Genomic DNA, 23,545 nt, shown 5'->3' with positions numbered 1-23,545 from the left:
TAGAAAAATTCCAATAGAGAAAATTATTTTAATGCACGATTGCGACACTAGTAGATGACACCATTGGAATATTTATCCACAACAATTTCATTCAAAGAACATGGCTGCCATTCGTTGGGTTTTTTTTTCAAGAAACCGAAATTCAGCAACGAATTTGAAATTTTGGGAAACTTTTCTGTATCAAAAATTACCCAGAGAATCATATTAAGTATTCATACACATGGGCGCCCATAAGCTGAATTCCAGGGGGGGCAAACCTCATCTAATTGGCACTTTTGGTGATATATAATAGAAATCTCCGAACAAAAATATAAAAATAAGGCAGCATCATTCAGCCAGGGGGGGGGAGCCCCCCCTGCCCCCCCATATGGGCGCCCATGTTCATACATACATACATACATGCGTGTATTTAAAAACCAGTGGCCATATACACAAAAATAAAAAAAAAACAATAAGGAAAGAACAATAACACTCAACAAATTTAAACTACAGCTTCTTTCCGCGCCATCAGACTATTCTGTATAAAACAACCTAACGCAATAATTAGGTACCTCGAAGCAGTCCCCAAAACACCTGGGAGCAGCGGTATATCCCCATGAAAAAATTCATCCCTAAAATTTGCCAAGCTTTGGCATCTACTCAGAAAATGGTCCATCCCATCCCCAAACTCCCCACAGAGAGGGCAGGCACGCCTAATTCCCGAGCCATCTTCATCATAAGACTCCCAGTAGCCTTTACGAAGTGGTATAAAAGTTGCCCGCGCCTGCAACCAACACTTAAGTATTCTCCACGGTAGATTCAGCTTCAAATAAAACTCCTCCCCATACACATCTTTAATCTGTCTATAAAAATGCAGGCTGCTAGACTTTTCCAGACCCATTAGCCAAACCTGAATCTCTTGGTCCTGAAGCCGCGATGCAAACTTACCAAGGAAATATTCAGGTTTACCTTGAGGACCCTGCCGCTCATTCCATGCCCATGATAAACCAGCATTATCCAACAGTGCTTTAACTTGTTTTGGCCATGCTGCCGTTTTGGTAAAACTCAACATGTTTCATTTTACGTAAGTGAATCCTTAGACTTGCTAGGTTCTCAATCTCAGCCCTACCAAAGAAGATTGAAGCTAAGTAAGGTTATATTATCTTATAACTGAACCCTCAAAGATCTCACTCAATTCAGACCGCACCAACGAGTGTGTGTATGTGCATTCGGGTATATTTTTTTATTGTTAGAGTTTCCTTTGGTTGAAATTTTACCCGGGTGCAATCTTTGTGGTGCAATTCACTCGGTCGGGTGCAATTGTTTAGCTGCTTCCTAAGACTCTAGAAACTGTGGAATTGAAGAATAAAAACTTTGGAAAGAAAATATTGCTGAAAGGGGGGGGGGGTCAACAATTTTAATACAACGACTAGAAACGATCATCATACTTTCATTCTTATTACAAAAACACTTACACTTTTTCCTGCTGCAGACAAAAAAAGTGAGATCTTTTTCTATCAGCTTTCACGAAATTGGAAAATCTTGCATTTTCAATGTCAGCGTATAGGCCTGGTGTGGTAACTATATCCATTGGTAAATAATTTAAGCTAAACGAAACCTTTATTGTAAGTATTAATAGCAATTACCTTTTAATTATGAATTGGACAATTTTTTAATATGACCGACTAACTGAGAGACGGGTTGTATGAAAATAGAATTTGGGTCAAAATTCTGTTTCAGCAGCGATAAAAGCCCAAGGCTGTCGCCTCTATGAAAAGTACTGCTTTGGTCAGTGTATCACCAAAAAAGAAGCAGTATGGATATATTTATTGGTTAAATCCCAGGATGAAATGAGTATGATACTATTACATTGTCAGGTAAAATATTTTTCAGTTATTTACTACGAACATCGAAGTGTTGAACCGTCGGCAAAATACTGGCGAAGTTTCTTCCTTTTCATCTGTTTAAAGTTTCTTATTTCATCATAAGCCTATTCAAAATAAATCAATGGTTTTGAGGAGAATTCTTGGTGAGGGGCTTTTCGCTATCGTGGTGATTTAGACGTTGAGTTTAACTACTTCAGTTACATACTTAGACTTAGGACTTCCCACGCCGGTTGGCGCATAAGGCGGCAACGATGACCTCTCTAGCGTCTTTGGCCAAAGTTCATCAAGGGATGTTCTTGAGAGCGCTGAGTCTTTTTTTTAGGCAACCTCCAAATGTAGCCTTCTGTCGTCCGTGACGTCGAACTTCTGGTGGAGTCCAACACCAGACATCATGAGGCAGACGATTACTGCCCATTCTAACCATGTGCCCCCATATCACCAGCGACTGCTTATGAGTTTATCAAAAACGAATGGTTGTTTAGTCTTCTCTCTAATGGATCAGTTGGTAATTTCGTCCTTCCAGTTGATTCCGAGAATCCGTCGAAGGCAATTATTTTCAAAACTTCGGATTCTTTTCTCTAGCTGTTTTGTCCGCGCCCAGCTTTCAGAACCATACATTAGTACTGACAGGACAAAAATGTACATTCTGAATTAGGGCAAACAGTCCAACTAATTAGACTTATAAGACTCCAAGATACTTCATGTTCATAGTATGCAGAAACATTGTAATTACCGCAATTTTAATGTGCTTCCACTTTACTTTACCCCCCCCCTCCTATGGATAATTATATAGCCCAAATTATATAGGATACTTCTGATCTGTTTTCCGTTTCGTAATCTTGTCAAGTTTGGTTCAACTTACGGGTACACGAGTCTAAACAACAGTGATCCTTGGCAAAGTGCATGGAAAATATATTTAACAGCCCAGTTTTACCCCAACCTCAAGGATATTTTTTTTCTTTCTATACAAGTGGGTCCTTGTTTCTTCCCGAAATGTTAATGTGGACCATTTGGTTCATGCCTTATGACCTGCAAAGAACCATGGTTAGGATCCTCTTTCTTGGTCAAGTTATTAACTAGCAGCAACCAACAAAGGACTTACCGTTAAAATAATTATTAAGTTGTTTTCAATTTGCCATACGAAATTCGGGACTTAAGGGCTAGGCACACGTAGCTGATTTTGGGAACCGATTTCAGCAGGGGTATATTACACGTCGAGTGATTATAATTAATGTTGCTAAGAGGCGGGGCTTAGTGACGTTTTTCGGTGATTAATCATCATTAATTACGATTAATTTACGATAATCATTAAATATGATTATTTACATGCCTAAAGGTCTAAAGCCCTTGTACATTCCTTGTCTAGAACGTAATTAATGATGATTAATCATCGAAAAATGTCACTAAGCCCCGCCTCTTAGCAACATTAATTGAAATCAACCGATGTGGAATACACCCTTGCTGAAATCGGTTCCCGAAATCAGCTACGTGTGCCGAGCCCTTTTTTTCACATTGATTGTCCAACAGTCGAGTTCTATCACTGAAATCGCTTTTATGTCTATTTCTAAGTTAGAAACAATTTGAGTTTGATAGTTGATGCCTACTATGTTCAGATTTTGAAATGCATCAGTAAAATTAGCATTATCATATTTTATTAGGAACTGTTATTACAAAGATGCAACTTTGTGATTTGCGTGGACTCTGTGCAAATAAACCTGAATTTCATGACGCTACAACTGCAATTGATCATTATGTTGTTGCGTAAGCGTAAAAATATTGCATGTCTTGGCTCTCCCATTTGGCAAATGTTCATGATGCGACACTTCGGCTCCTTTTGTAATTAAATAAAAAAACAAGTTTTTTTCAGCTGAAAGTAAGGACCAGCATTAGAACTTAAAACTAACAGAAATTATTCCGTATATGAGGGGATTTTTCCCTTCCTCAACCCTAGCTCTTTATGCTAAGGTCTTAAAGATCTTTAAAAATGCTTCTCATTTAAATTCATCGCTTCTTCATTTTGAGCAGTCTTTCATAAAGAATTGTGACAAAAAGTCAAACTTTAGCATAAAGGGCCAAGGTTAAGGAAGGGACAGCCTCCTTCATATACGGAATAATTTCTGTTCGTTTTAAAGTTTGATGTTGCTCCTTACTTTCAGTTAAAAAAAAACTTGTTTTTATTTAGTTTTTTACTATTTTTCTAATCATGCTAGGAAATTGCCTCCCCCCCCCCTGTGTAAAATTTCCGCTGGAAACCACTCCCAGTATCTTTGCTCCTCACGGAAAACTCTCCCCGTGGAAAATCACACCCCCGTAGAAAATTCCCCCGTCAAGACAAATGTCATAGCTTATGTAAACAATGGGCATATTGCTCAACTTAGAGCCCTTTTCCCTGGTGCAGCGGGGAGTTCTAACATCTCTAAGGACATAGTTATTTGACCTATCAACCATGCAAAATCCAGTGTCCATATCAAAATTTTGATTCGATGTCTTTGGGGGAAAAAGAGCATGGAAGGGGGGGGGGCTCAAAGCTTCTGCAGCAGAATTTTCTGATATGCTGCGTCTGATGGTGGAACTCTCATTAAGATCAAATAATTTTTTAGGGAAATTTCCCCACCTTCCCCCCTCCCCTTTCGAAAATCATGTAATTTTTTCAAGCTCGTAGCTTTTGATGGGTAATATTAAACTTACTGAATTTGATATGTTTGGAATCATCATAAGAAATCAATTCTTTTGATGTATCAATTGTTATCAAAATTTAGTTTTTTAGAGTTTCGGTTACTATTGGGCTGCGTCGCTCCTTACTTACATTTCTTTACAACGAACTGTTTGATAAATATCACTTTTCAGGTTTACAATTAATCTTTTTTCATTTCCGATGAAGAGATGGTATGAAAGAAAGACGCACAGTAGCCTCAAGCATGTGTGCAATTAAAAAAAACAACAAGTTTTTTCAACTGTAAGTAAGGAGCAACATTAAACTTAAAACGAACAGAAATTATTACGTACATGAAAGGTCACCCTCTCCTCAATACCTTGCTCTTAGCGCTAAAGTTTGATTTTTTGTTGCAGCTATTTAAGAATCACTCCTGAATCACAAAGACCGCTTAATTAGAATAATAAGCTCTTTTAGAAGTTCTATGAAAAACTTTAGTGTACAGATCGAGGTATTGAGGATAGGGAGACCCCCCTAATATACTTAATAATTTCTGTTCTTTTTAAGTTTTAATGTTGCTCCTTACTTTTAGTTGAAAAACTTGTTTTTTTTATTTCTGATCGTTTTTTCAATAATGCTGGAAAATCCGGCTCCCCCTCCATGAAAAATCCCCTTCCCCCACAACAAATACTTTCATGTAAAGTTCCTCCCACTCAACCCCCCCCCCCTTCCACCAGGAAAATCCTCCTGAAAAATGTCTGTATACTTCCTTATAAATAATGGCCAAGGTTCATAGCTTGCAGCCCTTCCTTCGGGGACTGCGGGGGGTCAGTTCATCCTCAAAGACATAGTTATAAGATTTTTTTACCATGCTGAAAAAATGGCTATCTCAAAATTTTGATCGAATGACTGAGGAAAAATAAGCGCGGGAGGGGGGGGGGGCTAGCTGCCCTCCAATATTTTTGGTCACTTTAAAAGGGCACTAGAATTTTTGATTTCCTCTCCAATAAGCCCTCTCTCGATCTTTTGCGATCACTGGTTTGATGCGATCATCCCTGGGAAAACAAACAAAGAGGCAAAAAAAAACAAATAAACACGCATCTGTGATCTTTCTTTCGGCAAAAAAAAAAATGCAAAATTCCACTTTTGTGTAAATAGGTGCTTGAAAACTCTACAGTAGGGTTCTCTGGTACGCTGAATCTGATGGTATAATTTTCATTAATATCACTTGAAGTTTTAGATATGTTTGCTCCCTTTTTCCAAAATTGGGCAAATTTTTCTCAGGCTCGTAACGTTTGATGGGTAACATTAAATTTGATAAATTTTACATGTTTCGAATAAGCATCAAAATTTGATTGTTTTGATGTATCTATTGTTATCGAGACCCTGTTTCTTAGAGTTTTGGTTACTGTTGTGTCGCATCGCTCCCGTTCGTTCCGCATCGCTCGTTACCACGAACTGTTTGATGTAAAGGAACCCAGACCAATGCCCAGCCTGATATTTTAATATTTCAATTTTTGTAATATTTTGCTATATTTTTGTTTTTTTTTGTTTGTTTTTTTGTCTGGTTTTGAAGTTCTAGATTGAAAAATTCTAGCATACGTACCTGGGGTGAATGCAAACGAGGGACGGCCTCAAAAATCACGGGTAACAAGCTTAGGGAAAGTGTGCCAACCGTGATAGAACTGTGCCAAGCGTTGTGGGAGCAGTGCCACGTGTGGCAGAACTGTGAGACAAAGATGGCACTCTAAGATGTACACCAGGTGGTGGAAAGTGGGAAACCTTTCGGTACTTATGTATTATACGAAAAACACTTGAGAATTTGGATCACGAAGATCAGATATAACAATAACCGGTTAGTTTTCAATGCATAGAGATAGAATATAGTGCCTCACCAAGGATGTTCAAATTAGGATCTGGGATTTGCCAAGGGCCGAAGAACATGCAATTATATTTTTCCAGGATAAGGGGTTAAGAACATTTCTACATTCTGGGCACATAATTCTAAGTTGTAGTTTTCACAATTTTGCCAATGAAGCATTATATTTTCATCATATTTTGTTTTATTTCATGAGTATTAACCAAACTTCACTTCTCGAGTGTTTCTTGTATAATAAATAAGTAGCCTACCAACATTTCCAGTGCAAGTAAGATGTATACAGGGGATAGTAAGATGTAAGATGTATAGATGCAAGTAAGATGTTTACAAGGGATAGAGGTTTCCCGTAAGAACTGTCCAAGAGCCCATTTTTATAAGAGAATTGTTAAAAAAAAAGAAGCAGTGAAAACATTAGACTGAAAAAATGCACCGGATGTGCACATAATATAAAAAATCTGTGCACCCAAAAAAATAAAATAATCCATAAAATGGCTTTATGTAATATAAAATTTATGGCTTATGGCGTAAAAATATTTCTAGAATCGCTCCCACTAGTGTCTTGGAAATATTGCGGATCACTATAGGGATCCCTATACTATAGTATGGATTTAATCTTTTATGACATATGCACCCTGGATCGGTTTCTGGCCTTGGGTAATATCAATATGACAATTAATTCGTAGATTATGCATTATCAAATATGATCACTTAAGATTTTCCATTATTTTGTCGGTACAGGCCCTACAAATTCCTGCTTAAATGCAACCTAATGAGGCTAAAGTGCATCATTTTGGTTAGAGTTGTAAGCATCTATTAACCTTTCACTATCCAGTGATTTGAAGGATTGGCTGAATAAACAACTTTCTCTTTTTACTGACGGATCATCATTAGTTTCGCCTAAGAAGTCGAATTTGGTGTCTTAAATAGGACTGGATAATTGTTGAAGATTCTTAAAGTATGTAAATTTCTATGGGCCAATTACTGTGGGGATAAGCAAAATCAGCTCAGTTAAATACAGCTGTTGGAGACCTTGTTTTGGTCTTTACAAGCTTTTTAGCAAAAATAAAGTGTTTTGAAAGCTGAAAAGCGAAAAAATTACTAACACTGAGTTTTTTTCTGAAGTTTTATTTTTACTTTAGCTCAAAGCAGTAGAGTAGATTCAATAATTTTACCCAAACTGAGATGCTCTTAAAATTCTCCGGTGGGTGTTCACCCGCTGGTCACGACTTACGAAAGCTGTTTCATGACATTTTTGGTCAAATTGTCCAGACTGAGAGAGAAACAGCTCATCCGTCAGTGACGGATGAGCTGTTTCTATCTCAGTCTGGTCAATTGGTCACCTGACGGACCGTCACCATGCTTGTCCAGAAAAATATTAAGTTTCGCATTTGCATAGACAAACGACTAACTTTCGTTCGACAGACGCTTTAAAATTTGTCGGTATAATTCCTTATTGAGATCACACTTTGCTGGGAATTTATCCGGTACTTATTTACTATCTGTAACACACACGAAAAGCTAAGTTTGGTTAATCCTAATGAAATAAAACAAAATAGGATAAAAATATAATAGTTTAGAAACAAATTTCGGCTCTATATTTGCACATTAGGGGGGTGAGGGGTAAAAGTATAGCATATATCAAATACGTAACCTAACCCAGCCTAGGTACCTTTTTAGGTACTATACCATTATTCGGGCCTCTAAAAAGTCAAGTTTGGTTAATGCTAACGAAACAAAATAAAATAGGATGAATATATAACAGTTTAGAAACAAATGTGGGCTATATATTTGCACATTAGGGGGGGGGGGGGGTAAAGCATTGCGCATATCAAATACGTATCCTAACAGAGCCTAACCTAGGTACCTTACCCCCCCCCCCCTAAACCCCAAAAACACTCAGTTTAATATCGTATACGCAATGAAAACCTTGCTATCATTGCCTGCTCTGTAACAGTTAAGACGTCAAAAACGGGCTTTATCATTGCCTAGTCTATAGTGATTAACCCGAGAGGCCCAGATAATGGGATAGTATCCCTTTTCCCCCCAAACCCTAAAAAACAATAGTTTAAATATTGTAAACGCAATGACAAACCACGGTTTCCAATCCAATATTCTATTCAAAGAAACCCGTTTGACTAGATTCTTAAGCATCTTCCCGTTATAATATGGCGCGTGTGTTACAGATAGTACATAAGTACAAGTACGGTTTATCCCTTTTCACAGTTAAGGTAATATATTACCTCTACTCTGATCCCTTTTCCTAAAATTTTGCAAATATCCTCATATTTAAGAAATTTTAAATATGTATCTTTGAATTTGACATTTTTGAAATCAAGGCAATGAGTATATCAAATTAGTAAATCAAATTAGATTTACATAACCTATGGTGTGTTTATCATTTAGAAACCTGTTTTTGAATTTCAGATGTTATTTACGAGGCTTGCTAAATCGTTACTTAGCATATTTACCATGAAGAGTAGATATTTCTTTGTGATTTATTTAAAAAACTTATTAAAAAAAAACTTTTCAAAAAAAGCTTCTTCAAAGAAAAAAAAGAGCCTGAAATCACAAAATGAGTCAAACTCAAAACGAACAAAAATTACAATGAATAATCCCATCAAACTTTGAAATTACAGGCAGTAGTATGGATGAAAAGGTGAAACCTAAAAGAAGCCGCTGTTAAAATTAATTAAATAAAAAGAGAAGTTTTTTTTCAACTGAAAGTAAGAAGCAACATTAGAAGTCAAAACGAACAGAAGTTATTCCGTATAAGAAGGGGTTGTCCCCTGCTCATTACTTTGCTCTTCATGGTAAATTTTTAGCACTTTTAACAAAAAAGATTCCTATTCTAATTAAACGGCCCTTGTGTTTCACGAGTCGTTCTGAAAAACCTGGGACAAACAGTCATTTTGCAGCGCAAAAAAGTATTGAGGAGGGGGCAACCCCCGTCATATACGGAATAATTTCTATTCGTTTTGAGTTTTAATGTTACTCCTTTTAGTTGAAAGACTTGTTTGTTTTTGTTTTTAATTTAATTTCTGACCGTTTTTGAAATAATACCGGCAAATATGGCCCACCCTCCATGAAAAATTCCCTTCCCTCGTGGGAAACTCCTCCATAGAAATTTTGTCCCACTTAAAATACCCCCCCCCCCAAAAAAAAAATTCCGGACAATCCAATCCCTGCAGAAAATTCCCCCGCCCCATATGTAAAATTTCGTGCAGAAGATTCAGCCTGAAAAATTCTCCTTACCATACATTCATTTGAAAGAAACTTTAAGTTCTAATCGTTTTTTTTTTCGATCACTGCAGAAACCCTCCTTCCGTCGAAATTATTTCCTGGATATCCAACTCGCAGAAAATTTCTCTCGGACTATTCCCCCGCAACATCTCCACATGCAGAAGCGAATAGGCAAATACAAAGTAAGACAAATAAAAAGAATTCCGTATAGAAAATCTGTCAAATCCCCCCGATGTAAAATTTCCCCTGGGTAGTTAACCCCCTGATATTTCCCTCCACACGAAAAATCCTCCCCACGGAAACCCCTCCCAAGCACAAAATCCCCTTCCCCCCGAAAAATCTCTGCATACTTCTCAATAACAAATAGGCTGCTATATGCAAACACTGACCAAATTTTATAACTTAGATTTATCCCCAGGGTATGGGGAGGGGGCAATATTATCTCCAAAGGCATAATTTTTTGGACTTTTCAACTCTGCTTAAAAAACGGCTATCGAAAAATTTTGATCGGACCATTTTAGGGGAAAACGGGATTGGGAGGGGGGTCAGTTGCCCTCCAATCTTTTCCGTGGCTTAGAAGAGCACTGGAACTTTTAATATCCGTTCAAAAGAGCCCTCTCCCAGTGCTCTCAGACGATTGATTTGATGCGATCAGCCCCGGGGAAAAAAATAATAATAATAAACACGAATCCGTGATCTTTCTTCTGACAAAAAGTACAAAATTCCACATTTTTCCAGATAGGAGCTCGAAACTTTTACGGTAGGGTTCCCTGATACGCTGAACTCCTTGACTTTTTGAATCCTTGATTTTCATTAAGATTCCTTGACTTTTAGGGGGTATTTCTCCCCTTTTTAAAAAATCAGGCATCTCAGGCTCGTAGCCTTCTATGGGTAACACTTAGCTTATTGAATCTTAAATATTTGAAGTAAGCATATTAAGCCGATTCTTTTGATGTATTTATTGATATCGAAATTCCTTTTTTTATAATTTCAGTTATTATTGAGCCGTGTCCCTCCTTACTTACAGTTCGTTACCACGGACTGGTTGATACTCAATTAAGACTTAAAACGGACCTTTTCCATTATATGTGTAGCCTACCATTGCTAAAGTCCCTTGTTTATAGCATCTCCAAATGCTAAAGTTAGTCACCTGCTTAACTCGATGAAGAATACTCGGCGATATTGTGTAATATTTCCTCAAAAAGATCCTTTCTTTCGTATTTGCGTCGCCACAAGAGCTCACATCACATAAATAGGAAACCAACAATGAACGTTTGGTCCCGTATTCTTATTTTTTACGTAGTTTTGCCACGTAGGCGCTATTCTGCCATGTCGATGCAAGCCTCATACAGACATTCCTTTTACTTATTAAATAAAAAAAAACAAGTTTTTTAAACTGAAAGTAAGGAGCGACATTAAAACTTAAAACGAACAGAAATTATTCCGTATATGAAAGGGGATGTCCCCTCCTCAACGCCTCACTCTTTACGCTAAGGTCTTTTATTGTTTAAAAAAATAAAATTGCGGGACAAAGTCAAACTTTAGCGTAAAGAGCGAGGCGTTGAGGAGGGGACAGACCTTTTCATATACGGAATAATTTCTGTTAGTTTTAAGTTTTAATGTCGCTCCTTACTTTCAGTTTAAAAAAACTTGTTTTTTTTTTATTTAATTTCTGATCGTTTTTTAGTTAATGCAGCTTTTATTTTGGCTAGCCATCATTGAATAAGTAAAAAAAATTTGCATAAAAATTTTACTTTTCTTTTGCTAAATGGCTGTCTCTAAATTTGGTTCTGACGTAATTTACAAATTAACTTACGTAACGAACTTCTATGTTCGTATATTTTTCTTCTGGCAAAAAATACGTTGCAGATATAGTTGCAGATATGAGCTTGAAACCTGTGTAATAGGGTTTTCTGATACGCTGAATCTGACAGTGGGATTTTCATTAAAATTCTTTCACTTGTAGGGGATGTTTCCTCCCTCTTTAAAAAATCAGGTAAATTTTCTCAGGCTCGTAGCCTTTGATGAGTAATACTAAACTTAATAAAATTTATATATTTAGAATAAGCATTATAAGCCCATTCTCTTGATACATTTATTGACATCAAAATTCCGTTTTTAAAAGTTTCGATCACTATTGAGCCTTTTTTCTTTTTTTTATTACGTATGTATTATTACATATATGAGGGGGTTCTCCCCTTAGTCAATACCAATCTCATTACGTTAAAAGTTAAAAAAAAAATTAATTCACAAACCCCTGAATCACAAAGGCCGTTTAATTAGAATAGATAGCTATTTTTAAAGTACTAAAAAAGCTGTAGCTTAAAGAGCGAGGTATTGACTTGGGGGAGAACCCCCTCATGTAAGTAATAATTCATGTACGTTTTAAGTTCTAATGTTGCTTCTTACTTTCAGTTGAAAGAACTTGTTTTTTTAACTTAATTTCTAATCGCTTTTTAAATAATGCTTGGAAATCCGGCGCACCCTTCATAGAAATGTCCCTTACCCCAAAGAAACATCCTCCACGGAAAGATTCTCCCGAGTAACATTTTTTGGAGGGCACGCATCGTGATCTTTCTTCGAGCAAAACATGCAAATTTCCACCTTTTTGCAGATAGGAGCGTGAAACTTCTTTAATAGGGTTCTCTGATAAGCTGAATGTGATGGTGTAATTTTCGTTAAAGTTAATTAAAAATGCAAAATTCCACATTTTTGCAGATAGGAGTTTGAAGCTTCTTTAATAATGTTCGTTGATAATCTGAATCTGATGGTGCGAATTTCGTTAAAGTTAATTAAAAAAATTGGCAATTAAAACAAAATTTTATTGTTAAAAAAAAATTGAGTTTTGAGAAATTCAAACTTTAGCGTAAGAGCGAGGCGTTGAGGAGGGGACAGCCCCTTTCATATACGGAATAATTTCTGTTCGTTTTAAGTTTTAACGTCGTTCCTTACTTTCAGTTAAAAAAAAACTTGTTTTTTTTATTTCAGTTGTGAATGTTTTTTAATTAATGCAGGTGTTTATTTTGGCTCACCGTGCATGAATAATTAAAACGAAATTTGCATATTAATTTTACTTTTATTTGGTTAGATGGCTTTCTCGAAACTTGTTGAGTTTTATTTACGAACGTTTTTATTAGTAATAAATATACGTAACTTACAAATTAACTTACGTAACGAACTTCTATATTCATATATTTTTAATACGTATATTAGGGGGTTTTCCACCTAGTCAGTACCTTGCTCTGTCATCTAAAGTTCGAATTATGTACCAATTCTTTAAAAATGACCTCTTAATCACAAAAGCCGTTAATTAGAATAAATAGCTTTTATAAAAATACTAACATATCTTTGACTTTAAGAGCGAGATATTGACTAGAAGGTGAACCCAATCATATAGCTAATATTTTTTGTTCGTTTTAAGTTTTGATGTTGCTCCTTACTTTCAGTGGAAAAACTTGTTTTTTATATTTAATTTCTGATTTTCTTTTTAAAATAATGATGGTAAATCCGGCGCCCCCTTCATAGCAAAATCCCTTCCCCCGTGAACACTTCCTTCATGAAAAGATCCTCCCATATAACTCCCGACCCACCCCCACCCCCCACAACCAGAAAAGATTCCCCCTGAAAACGTCTGTATACTTTCCAATAACCAATACTATATGTTAACATTGGGTTAAAGTTTATAATTTTCAGCCCTCCCCCCGGGGGCTTCGAGGGATTAAGTCATCCTAAAATAAATAGTTATAATATTTTCGACCATGTTGAACAAAATGGCTATCTCAAAATTTTGATCCGTTGATTTTGGGGAAAAAATGAGCGTGGGAGGGGGCTTAGTTGCCCTCCATTTTTTTTGGTCAGTTAAAAAGGGCACTAGATCTTTTAATTTTCGTTCCAATGAGCCCTCCTACTATATTCTAGGACCACGGGATTGATAAGAAGACCCCTAGGGAAAAGAAAAAAAAAAAAACAAAAAACAAATAAACACGCATCCGTGATCTTTCTTCTGGCAAAAAATGGAAAATTCCACATTTTTGTAGATAGGAGCTTGAAACCTCTACAGTAGGGTTCTCTGATACGCTGAATAAGATGGTGTGATTTTTGTAACTTTTAGGGTGTCTTTCCCCCTTTTTTCGGAAATCAGCCAAATATTCTCAGGCGCGTAACTTTTGATATGTAAAATTAAACTAGATGAAACTTATATATTTGAAATCAGAATTAAAATCTGATTCTTTTGATGAATCTATTGGTATCAAAATTCCATTTTTTAGAGTTTCGGTTACCATTGAGCCGGGTCGCTCCTTACTTACAGTTCGTTACCACGAACTGTTTGATAAACCACGAGTAAACGACCAAAAAATTCAATAGTAGTATTCGATAAGGAAAAATATTTCTTAAAACAAACAGAAATTAGCAGAAACAAGAGTGGGGATACCGCCCCTTCAACCCGCTAAAGGCCAGATCATCATTTACCTTTCCAGATAACATCATCTAGACCGGGTGCAACCATTTCGGCGAACCGTCATAAGGACGAAATGTCATAACATCAAACCGTCAGGACCACGAACCGTCATAACATCTAAAAAAATTTATAGGTTTGTACAATAGTAATAAGTATATAATAGTTTAGAAACAAATTTCGGCTCTATATTTGCACATCAGGGGTGGGGGTGGGGGTAAAGCATAGCACATATTAAATACGTAACCTAACCTAACCTAGGTACCTTTTCCCCCCTAAATCCCAAAAAACTGAAGTTTTAAAATTTTCGATGCCATGACGGTTCGAGGCTCTGACGGACTTTTGTTGTCGATGTTATGACGGATTTTGTACTTCTCCTGACGTTCGTGCTCCTGACGGTTCGATGTTATGACGCCTTCCCAATCTAGACGCATGATCATGCCTTCCATACGAAGTGGTCGGGAAAAAGAAACAATGCTAGATACATGACTCTTATGCAAAGTATAATCATCTACTGAACAAGTACAGTCAAAACTCTCCAAAAGTGACCCCGCGTATCTCAGCGCCTCTAAACGCAAAATTTTGTACTACTTAATCGCTCCGAGCCAATAAATTAAATAATAAATGCTAGACCTACGGAACAAGTATAATCACCTACGGAACTTGTGATTTAGTCGCCAGGTTCGCATAGGTATGCAATCGTCTCCGGAGACGCGGACAAAGGGTCCCTTTTTTTGTGTGGAGAGGATAGGTTTTGTCAGTACTTGTTCCGTAGGTGATTATAATTTGCTCTTTAGATAGACAACGCTGGTGTTTCATTTGATGTAAAGGGCTGTTACTATGTCTTAAAATTGTATTTTCCTTGAAATCGAAATTATAGAAAAATGTGAGATTAATGTGCCCTGACCTTTCTCTTATGTCTCTGATACTAACTACCTATTGTCCATCAGATACTTGTTACCATAAAAAAATACACTAGACCATGAAGGGATATATATTTTACGTCCCACTCCTGACGAATTCGTTAGATATCGATTTAAAAGAGAATATATTTCAATGTGCACATGTTTATTTGTTCATGTTCTATTCATCGATTCAAACTTTGAACCATCCAGAGGCTTATTTACCCAAGTCTATAAGAAAAGGAAAAAAGCGTACACGATTCAAAAGATTCATTGCAGGTTCAAATGTCTGTATATCAATTACTGGTGGTCGAATTTTTTTTTTAGTTGGTATGTTACCCTTTGCTTTAGTATAATGTTCTTAAAGACCACTGAAGACGTTTTTGGTCTCAATATGCTGGGAAACTATAAGCAGTGAAAACTGTTTCTAATGGATATTTGAAAGTTTTTCCTCGGTGATTCCTTAAACATTTCCACTAGAACTTTCTGTGTGGTCGACAGGAAAGCTATTGGAGTGAACTATCAGAAAGTAATAGGGGATAATGACTTAGAATAACAATTTAAGTGTGTTCGTGCAGTTTTTTTGTGTTATATCTGGTGTGCGTGTAACTGAACCCTCGTGTGTCTAAGCCCAGAGACAACTAAACCACCGTGTAACTCAACTCCTGTGCAACCGAATCACAGGTCACCTAGCCCTTGTGCAACTCAACACCCGTGCAACTGAACCCTCATGCAACTGAAGCCTCGGGCAGCTGAGCCCCATTCAACTGAACACTCGTGAAACAAGACTCCCGTATAACTGAACCCCCGTGCAACTCAACCACCGTTTAATTGAATCCGCTCAACTGAACCCCGTAAAAGTGAACCATCGCGCAACCAAACCCCCGTTTAACTGAACACTGGTACCACTCAGCCCAGGGGTCAGTATATAACTGACCCCTCATTCAACTGGACAATAATGCAGCTCGACCTTCACTCAACTCAATATTCATGCAACTCAAACCTAATTCAACTCAACCTCTGTGTAATTTTATTTATTTCATCTTTCATTCACCGCAGCTTTCGTACAATTCAACCCTTATTTAGCTGAATCCTCACTCAATTCAACCCCTTTTAACTCAAGCCTGTCTGACTCAACCCTCCTCAAATCAACAGAATAACTAGAAAATATAATTCAGCCCATTTTGTCGGAGGTGACGAAAGCTGACTCGAATAGAACGGTTTTTACTTATTGGTTAATCCTTTTGTGGTTTTTGCACAGGGGTTCAGTTGCATGGTGCTTCAGTTACACGAGGGTTCAGCTACATGAAATTTCAGATGCAACTGGGTCCAGTTACACGGGGGTTCAGTTTCACTAGGTGTCAGATACACGAGGGTTCAATTACAGGAGTAAGTTGCCTGGGGTTCAGCTACACGAGTGTTCAGTTGTCATTATATATAGCATCTAGTATTAACGTACGGAACTATTACATCTAGTCACCTGGAACTGTTTATAGTTGGAAATCACGTACATTTTTGCCGATTAAATTGGTGCATGTGGTCTCTTTTAAGATGGCGCTGTCCATGAAGGAAAATTTTTACCCAAAATCTTATAAGAAAATTTGTTTATATATGCATTCGTTATATACAAATTCGTCGTAGACTATATCTTGATATTTAAGATATATTTGGAATAAATTAAAAATCAAACAGCATTTTCCTGTTTTAAGGCTCAAAACGCCTTCAGTGAGCTTTGAAGTACAGTTAGCATGGCCGAAAAATCTAATTGACCCTAAATCAAAAATAAGTGAAAATAGGTTTTGTCAGGCTTGCTCATTGTTTAGCTCAATGGTAGGCTAATTTGAAAATTTCAATTCTAATAGAAATGCTCAGTAACAATCCAAAGTCCTGATGAAATTCTCCGGGTAGGCTATATATCCCCACCCGAAATCATGAGATTTACAATTTGTCCTCTACTTTCCTACACTGTCCGTATAATTCACCCATTCTTGGGTTTTTGCAAGTTGTGCTCCCTTTCTGACAAAAAATTCCACCCATGTGGCAGACAGATATTGATGCCAGATTACAACAATTTCTGCATATTAGACTTTTATTACTAATTAATCCTAAGAAAAACTGTCCGAAAGAGAAGATTTTCAAAGAGAAGTAAGAAACTGAATATTGAAACTGAAGACACGCAGACACAAATGAGAATCGAAGAATAAATGAAACCAAAAACGAGCAAAAATTAAAATAGATAAGCACATGAAATATAAAGATAACATATACCGATAGTGATGAATAAGTAAATTCAAAAATTTCCTTCCGCATGATGCGGCTCTCGGGAAAAAAATGTTTTTAAGACTAATGGCTGTTTACACAGGCAAAGCTAAAGCGTTGCCTGTGATAACCACATAAAAGGCACGCACGTCGGGAAAGGAGGGGCTTTTGAACAATATCCTTACTCAATTCATCACAGTTAAAGACCCCTTACCGATTCATTTATCTGTACATACATGAGGAGGGGAGATTGCGGAGGGGTCTTTAACTGTGACTAAATAAAAAAAAACAAGTTTTTATTAACTGAAAGCAAGGAACAACGTTAAAACTTAAAACAAACAGAAATTATTCCGTATATGAAAGGGGCTGTCCCCTCCTCAACGACTCGCTCTTTACACTAAAGTTTTTCATTGTTTAAAAAAAATAGAGTTGTGAGAGTCAAACTTTATCGTAGAGAGTGAGGCGTTGAGGAGGGGACAGCCCCTTTCATATACGGAATAATTTCTGTTCGTTTTAAGTTTTAACGCCATTCCTTACTTTCAGTTAAAAAAACTTGTTTTTTTTTTATTTTTGAACGTTTTTGAATTAATGCAAGTTTTGATTTTGCTCACCGTACATGAATAATAAAAAAAAAAAATTGAATATTAATTTTACTTTTATTTGGTTAAATGGCCTTCTCGAAACCTGTTTAATTTTATTTACGAACGTTTTTATTAGTAATAAATATACGTAACTTACGAATTAACTTACGTAACGAACCTCTATATTCTTATATTTTTAATACGTACATTAGAGGGTTCGCCCCCTAGTCAATACCTTGCTCTTTAAGCTAAAGTTCGAATTTTGTTCCAGTTCCTTAAAAATGACCCCTTAATCACAAATGCCGTTAATTAGAATAAATAGCTTTTATGAAAGTACTAAATAATATTTGGCTTAAAGAACGAGGTATTGACTAGGGGATGAACCCAATCATATACATAATGTTTTCTGTCGTTTTAAGTTTTGAAGTTGCTCCTTACTTTCAGTTAAAAACTGTTTTTTTTTTTATATATAATTTCTGATCTTTATTTAAATAATGCTGGGAAATCCGGCGCCCTCTTCATAGCAATGTCCCTTCTCCCATGAAAACTCTTCCTTCTAAAGGAAGAAAAACTTCTACTCTTCCTTCATTTGGACGAACATATCTTAGTTTCAAGTGTGCGATATTGTTTTTAAGGGGCTGATATCACTGTTCTTATTGTAGGAATGTTTTTTTTTTTTAGGGGAATATCATTTTTAAAGGATAAATACTCCCTTCTCTTCTTTTATTTGGAGTAATATAAATGGTTTAAGTGTATAATATAGGTTTTTAAAGGGTGATAGCTCTCGCCTCATTGAAGAAGTGGTTGTTTGTAGCTGAAAAGGGTAGTTTTCAATATCAAAATTTTAGCGTAAAGAGTGGCGGTTAAAGGAGTTAGTAGTCCTTCTCATATCTAGCACAACCCTGTATTTGACGTTAAGAAAAAACAGCAATGAAAGTTTAAACACATATTTTCTAATGCAATTAAAGGGTTACGTTAACACTTTGAATGTTAGACGAAAGGAAATTATCCTATGTGAAAAAATTATGAATTTTTGTCTAATGATTATTAAGCTGTGAAATTTTTCTCATCATTTTAGTAACTGTGGCCGTGAATTTTTCTACATTTAAATCATTTATATGTAGGTATAAATAAAAATAAAATCCAATGGTCTAATACTTCGACAGTAGAGTAAACTTGATCTTTATGGTTAGACCATGCTTCTCCAAAATTGGTCTAACCCAGGATTGATCCAAACCAAGAAGTAAAACTCGCTAGGAAACGGGACTCTAGGCAAGTGAAATTCAAAGAAGGAAAACAAGTCCATGCCAGGTACTTTGCCTGTTTAATCAACCACGCGTCCTCAGCTGAAAACAAAAAAGAAAGCTGCGCTAGAAAAAGTGAAAAACGAAAAAACAGACTGAAGGGGAAACAATTTAAGAAGATAAAACCAACAAAAAACGGAGATCTAAACGTTTTAGAAATGCTTATAGAAATAAAATAAAATTGAATTTGATCATACAGCTCCTCGTGTCCAGTCCAGAATGTCATTCGGACAAAACGGTAATTTAACCTTGAAATAAAATAAAACTAAACAAAAAATTTAACTAAAAAAAAACATATTGGAAAATCCTCCACTCATTAGCGTTGACAAACTATATTTTGCCTACCTCTTGATTTTTTGTTGATTATCTTGTTGTGATGTTTAAAGTTGGATTAAGACCCTTAGAAAACTGGCATGCTCTTCCCAGTAATATTCGAACTTAAGTTGTTGCCGAAAACTGCACTTTTTATGTTTTCAACCCTTTCCTGTGTTTTTTAGACCTGTTGATAGCTATATTTAAGTAAATCATTTATTAGGTCGTCTAAAGCTCCTTTTTTACAGGTTTTGTGGTGAAATGATTCGGGCCTTAGCCATATGGCCCTGTAAAACTCTACTTGTCCTAGTTGTATTGGTGCAAGAACGGCCAGTAAGCGGAATTTTGGAATTCAATGGGCGATCTTTCTCACCTCCTAAATTTGTTGAAAAGGGGAACTGGATCCCTAGCTCCCTGCTAACATTTTCAGAGCACTGGATATCAAACTCGGATGCAGACGATACGTTTCAATCTGGTTCGGATTCAAGTGAAACCATAAAATTTCAAAATTCCGCACCAAAAGAAGCTTCAGTTTCGCGAACTGATGGGCCCAGTAATCCTTCTGATGGAGAAATAGAGACTGCAACGTGGTATGTTGAAATAGACAATCTTAAAAACCATAGGTTTGAAACTTCAAATTTAGAACCACCACAAGACAGTAGCGCCATCTATGCACACATAACTGAAAAACCTTCTTTGTCTCATGATTTCTTACATAATAATTCAATGATTTCCCAATATATTCCTGAGGAATATGGGGAACTTAGAGAAGAATTGAAAGGGTACTATTCGATGCAATCTGATGCGTTTAAATCCAGCCCAGTTGGTGCCTCATTATTATTTGACAACCCACAAAAAATATTGCTTGAAAAACCAAATGTGTATAATTATGAATATTACCAAAATTTTGGTACTAAGGAAGGGATGCCAAATATACCGAACAATAAAAATACTCCTCACTACCAAGATCCAATAGTAAACTACGATGGGTACCAAAATAGTGGATATGAACCATATCCACAACAGCTTCCTATTTATATTCGAAAGAGAAAGCCTGTCAAGTCTGTTTCTTTTTATAAAAAGCCAAAGAAACCAGTATTTAACCGAATGATGGATTTCCTCAATGGATTCCAGGATCGAAAAGCTTCAAATCATCAGAAAATAAAGGAGAGTAAATACCCAGATTATAAAAACCCAGTGGGGATTCACAGAGAGGCGATTAATGCTCAAAACCAATACACGGGCTCAGATATCCCTTATGAGCAATACGGCACAAGACAGCCCAACATTCCTACTCAGTTAAAAGATAAGCAGTCTACACTAAACTCTTATTTTGATCAGTCATCTTCAAACATCGGACAAATACGTTATAGAGATCCGACAAAGCAAGTGAAGAATACTCAGAAACCAAGTAGTTTAGTTGATAGGATGGTGGAGTCTGTCCATACTTATTTTCAGCGTGGCTATGCTGCGAAAAAACGAAAACCATACGAAAACCAAAAGATAGCAGACGGGGGCATAAGTACTGCGCCAATTGGGGGACTTGGATTAGCTGCTGCTATTGCAAGTGTAATTTGGTACGGCATATCAAAGGGCACAACACCTGTAGTTACAGCTAGAACTGAAGGACGTTTACCAGATACAGATCTCTTGTTTCGGAATATAGATAATCTTGAAAACATTTTGGACGATGAGAAATTTATTGAAAAATATAGTGATAACAGTTCATCGTTTGCTGATATGGTTAAAGAGCTGGTGGTTTATTTAGCTAAAAAAGGACAAAAGAATTAATGTAAAATAGTTAAAATTCACATATATTTATTAATAATTTAATAAATCATTGTCTTTTTTAATATTGGATGTTGACTTTTTAAAGAAAAATTTATTCTAACCATTGTTTGGCAGTTTGTTAAATTCTGTGCAAAAGACACAAAGGGCGTCAGGGCTGCCAAAAGGGCGTATTTACATTTTTTTTTTTTTAGCAACAACTAAGTGTATTAAGATGAAACTTTTAGGGCATGTTAAGTGGACTTGTTAAGACATTTTGTGCATGCAGATTATCATAAGAGCTATCTGCAAATTCTCAGGAATGGCTTAGCGTATTAAGTTGAAAACTTCAGGACCTTCTGAGGGAGATGTCGAACTAAATCAAAATACTCAGTTTGCATTAAGGTTGTTAAAAGAGTGCATCTGTAGTATCTAAGGAATAGCTAAAGATATTAAGTTGAAGCTTTCAGGAAATGTCAAAGGTGATGTTTAATGTAATCAAAAGACATTGTGTGCATTCAAGATGTCACAAAGGCGTATCTGCAATATCTAAGGGTATAAACTATAGGTTTAAGGGGCCCAGCTAAAGATGTTGGATCAAGTAGCTTTTGAATTATGACTTTGGAGGACTAATGGGAGCTTATCAATGACTAAGTATTTGAACAAAAATTTGGCTTTATTAATTTTTAGTGCAAAATATTCTTTTTTTTAGATTGATCTACTTAAACATTTTGGACCACAAAGATACCTTAATCGAAGTTTCAGAACCGAGGGAACCTCAGGCAGAATCAAATATGGCTGCATTATTTATTTATTTATTTTATTTAATACAGGAGAAAGCCATAGGCTTGTTGCATTGATTCTTGATATCCCATTTTATTTGTTTAAACAACAAATCAAAACCATTTTAACAAATGGATTTAAACAAACGTTTTAAAACGAACAGAAATTGCAATTAGTAATTAAAACAAAAGGAACACAAATTACTATAAACAGGAGAGAGTTATCATCTCCAAAGATTTCTAAGGACCAGGGTGTCATTCGTGCTTTACTGAAACAAAATGTATCCAGAACGTTGCCTCGTTTTAACGTTAAAAAATCTTAAGGTCCTAAGACCCACAGGAATGAATATAATTATATATTAAATATTTACTCTACTTTCATTAGTTCTTTTTAGCAATCTTGCTTATCAGGGTGGTTTTCTTTCTTATTTTTTCTTTTTTACATTGTGAAAAATAAAAATTTACTGCTATAAATACAAAAAAAGTTGATAGGGATTCCTGTACGTTTTAAGTTTGAATTAATGTTTCACTTTATTTCTGCTTGTCTATGGTTTAATGTAGCTCATTACTTTGCTTTGAAAAACCTATTTTCGGGGTGAATATTTTCTAATTCAATCAAACTAAAAACTGAATTTCCAGCGCTAGCCAAAGTTTATGCTTGGAGTTCGGAGGGTTATAACCCCGGATAAAGCAATAAGATAAGCGACAGAGAATATTCAAGCTGGAAATGACAGGCTTCGCTCCATTTCTTACTCTCTTTGTGTACTTGTGACCATAACTTTGTAAGCTTATAATTAAAATAAGATGAATGCGTAATGGCGGTAAAACTTTTCATTAAGAGAATTGACGTTGAAATTTTTTTCTACATATTCTATTAAAAGACCGAATATTTTTACTTCGTATCTGGAAATTTTTATCAATGAATAAAAGAAAAGGAAGAAAAACCTAAGTTATACAGTTAACTTGTACTGGAAAATAACATAAACAGATAATTTTTTGTAAATACAATAAAAAAAATGACCAATGAAACTCATCTAATAAAGTACAACTGTTGTGTTTAGACAAGTCCCATGCAATATTATCCAAATAGAACCCAAATCTGAAAAAATTATTGTATTACATCGGGCAGGTCCATAAGAAATTTTTAGGTACCTCAGTTAAACTAAGAGATTACATTTTGACATTGTTTGACAATTTACTAAATTTTAAGGTTTTCTTTAGTTTCAAAATGTTTTTGTCAGTCACCACCTTTAATCATTCAGAAACAATACTGAAGAAAACCAATTTCCACTGTTTATCGACATTAAATTATTAAGAAGGTTATTATTTCTTTGAAATACGCATTTACATTTATAATTTCATGTTTTTGATTTTAAATTGATGAAGAATTTAAACACAACTTCAAGTAGTTATTTTTTTTGTTCGGCATAGATGAAAGGTCCAATACCTCAGTCAAACTAAGCGATTACATTTTGACATTGTTTGACCATTTACTACATTTTAAGGTTTTCTTTAGTTTCAAAATGTTTTTGTCAGTCACCATCT

General features: G+C 35.9%; 1 protein-coding gene across 2 annotated transcripts; it reads left to right on the top strand.

The window, feature by feature from the left end:
• The first annotated feature begins 1,761 nt into the window (after window positions 1-1,761).
• Window positions 1,762-21,346, top strand: LOC148955863 (uncharacterized). 2 transcript variants are annotated; one of them, XM_089108390.1, is made up of 2 exons: window positions 1,762-1,856; window positions 19,700-21,346. In XM_089108390.1, the coding sequence occupies exon 2, from the start codon at window positions 19,713-19,715 to the stop codon at window positions 21,240-21,242; it is 1,530 nt and encodes a 509-aa protein (XP_088964516.1). In that variant the 5' UTR covers window positions 1,762-1,856; window positions 19,700-19,712; the 3' UTR covers window positions 21,243-21,346. The 2 variants fall into 2 exon arrangements, with proteins under 2 accessions (XP_088964516.1, XP_088964517.1); XM_089108391.1 differs by lacking the exon at window positions 1,762-1,856 and adding an exon at window positions 7,273-7,352.
• Window positions 21,347-23,545: the final 2,199 nt, after the last annotated feature.

The sequence above is a fragment of the Artemia sp. Qi Xiang Cuo genome, chromosome 2, assembly GCF_049724085.1.
Source record: "Artemia sp. Qi Xiang Cuo chromosome 2, ASM4972408v1, whole genome shotgun sequence".
In the NCBI taxonomy this organism is placed as follows: domain Eukaryota; kingdom Metazoa; phylum Arthropoda; class Branchiopoda; order Anostraca; family Artemiidae; genus Artemia; species Artemia sp. Qi Xiang Cuo.
Note: the sequence above shows the minus strand (reverse complement) of the source record. Positions and strands in the feature narration are given on the sequence as shown.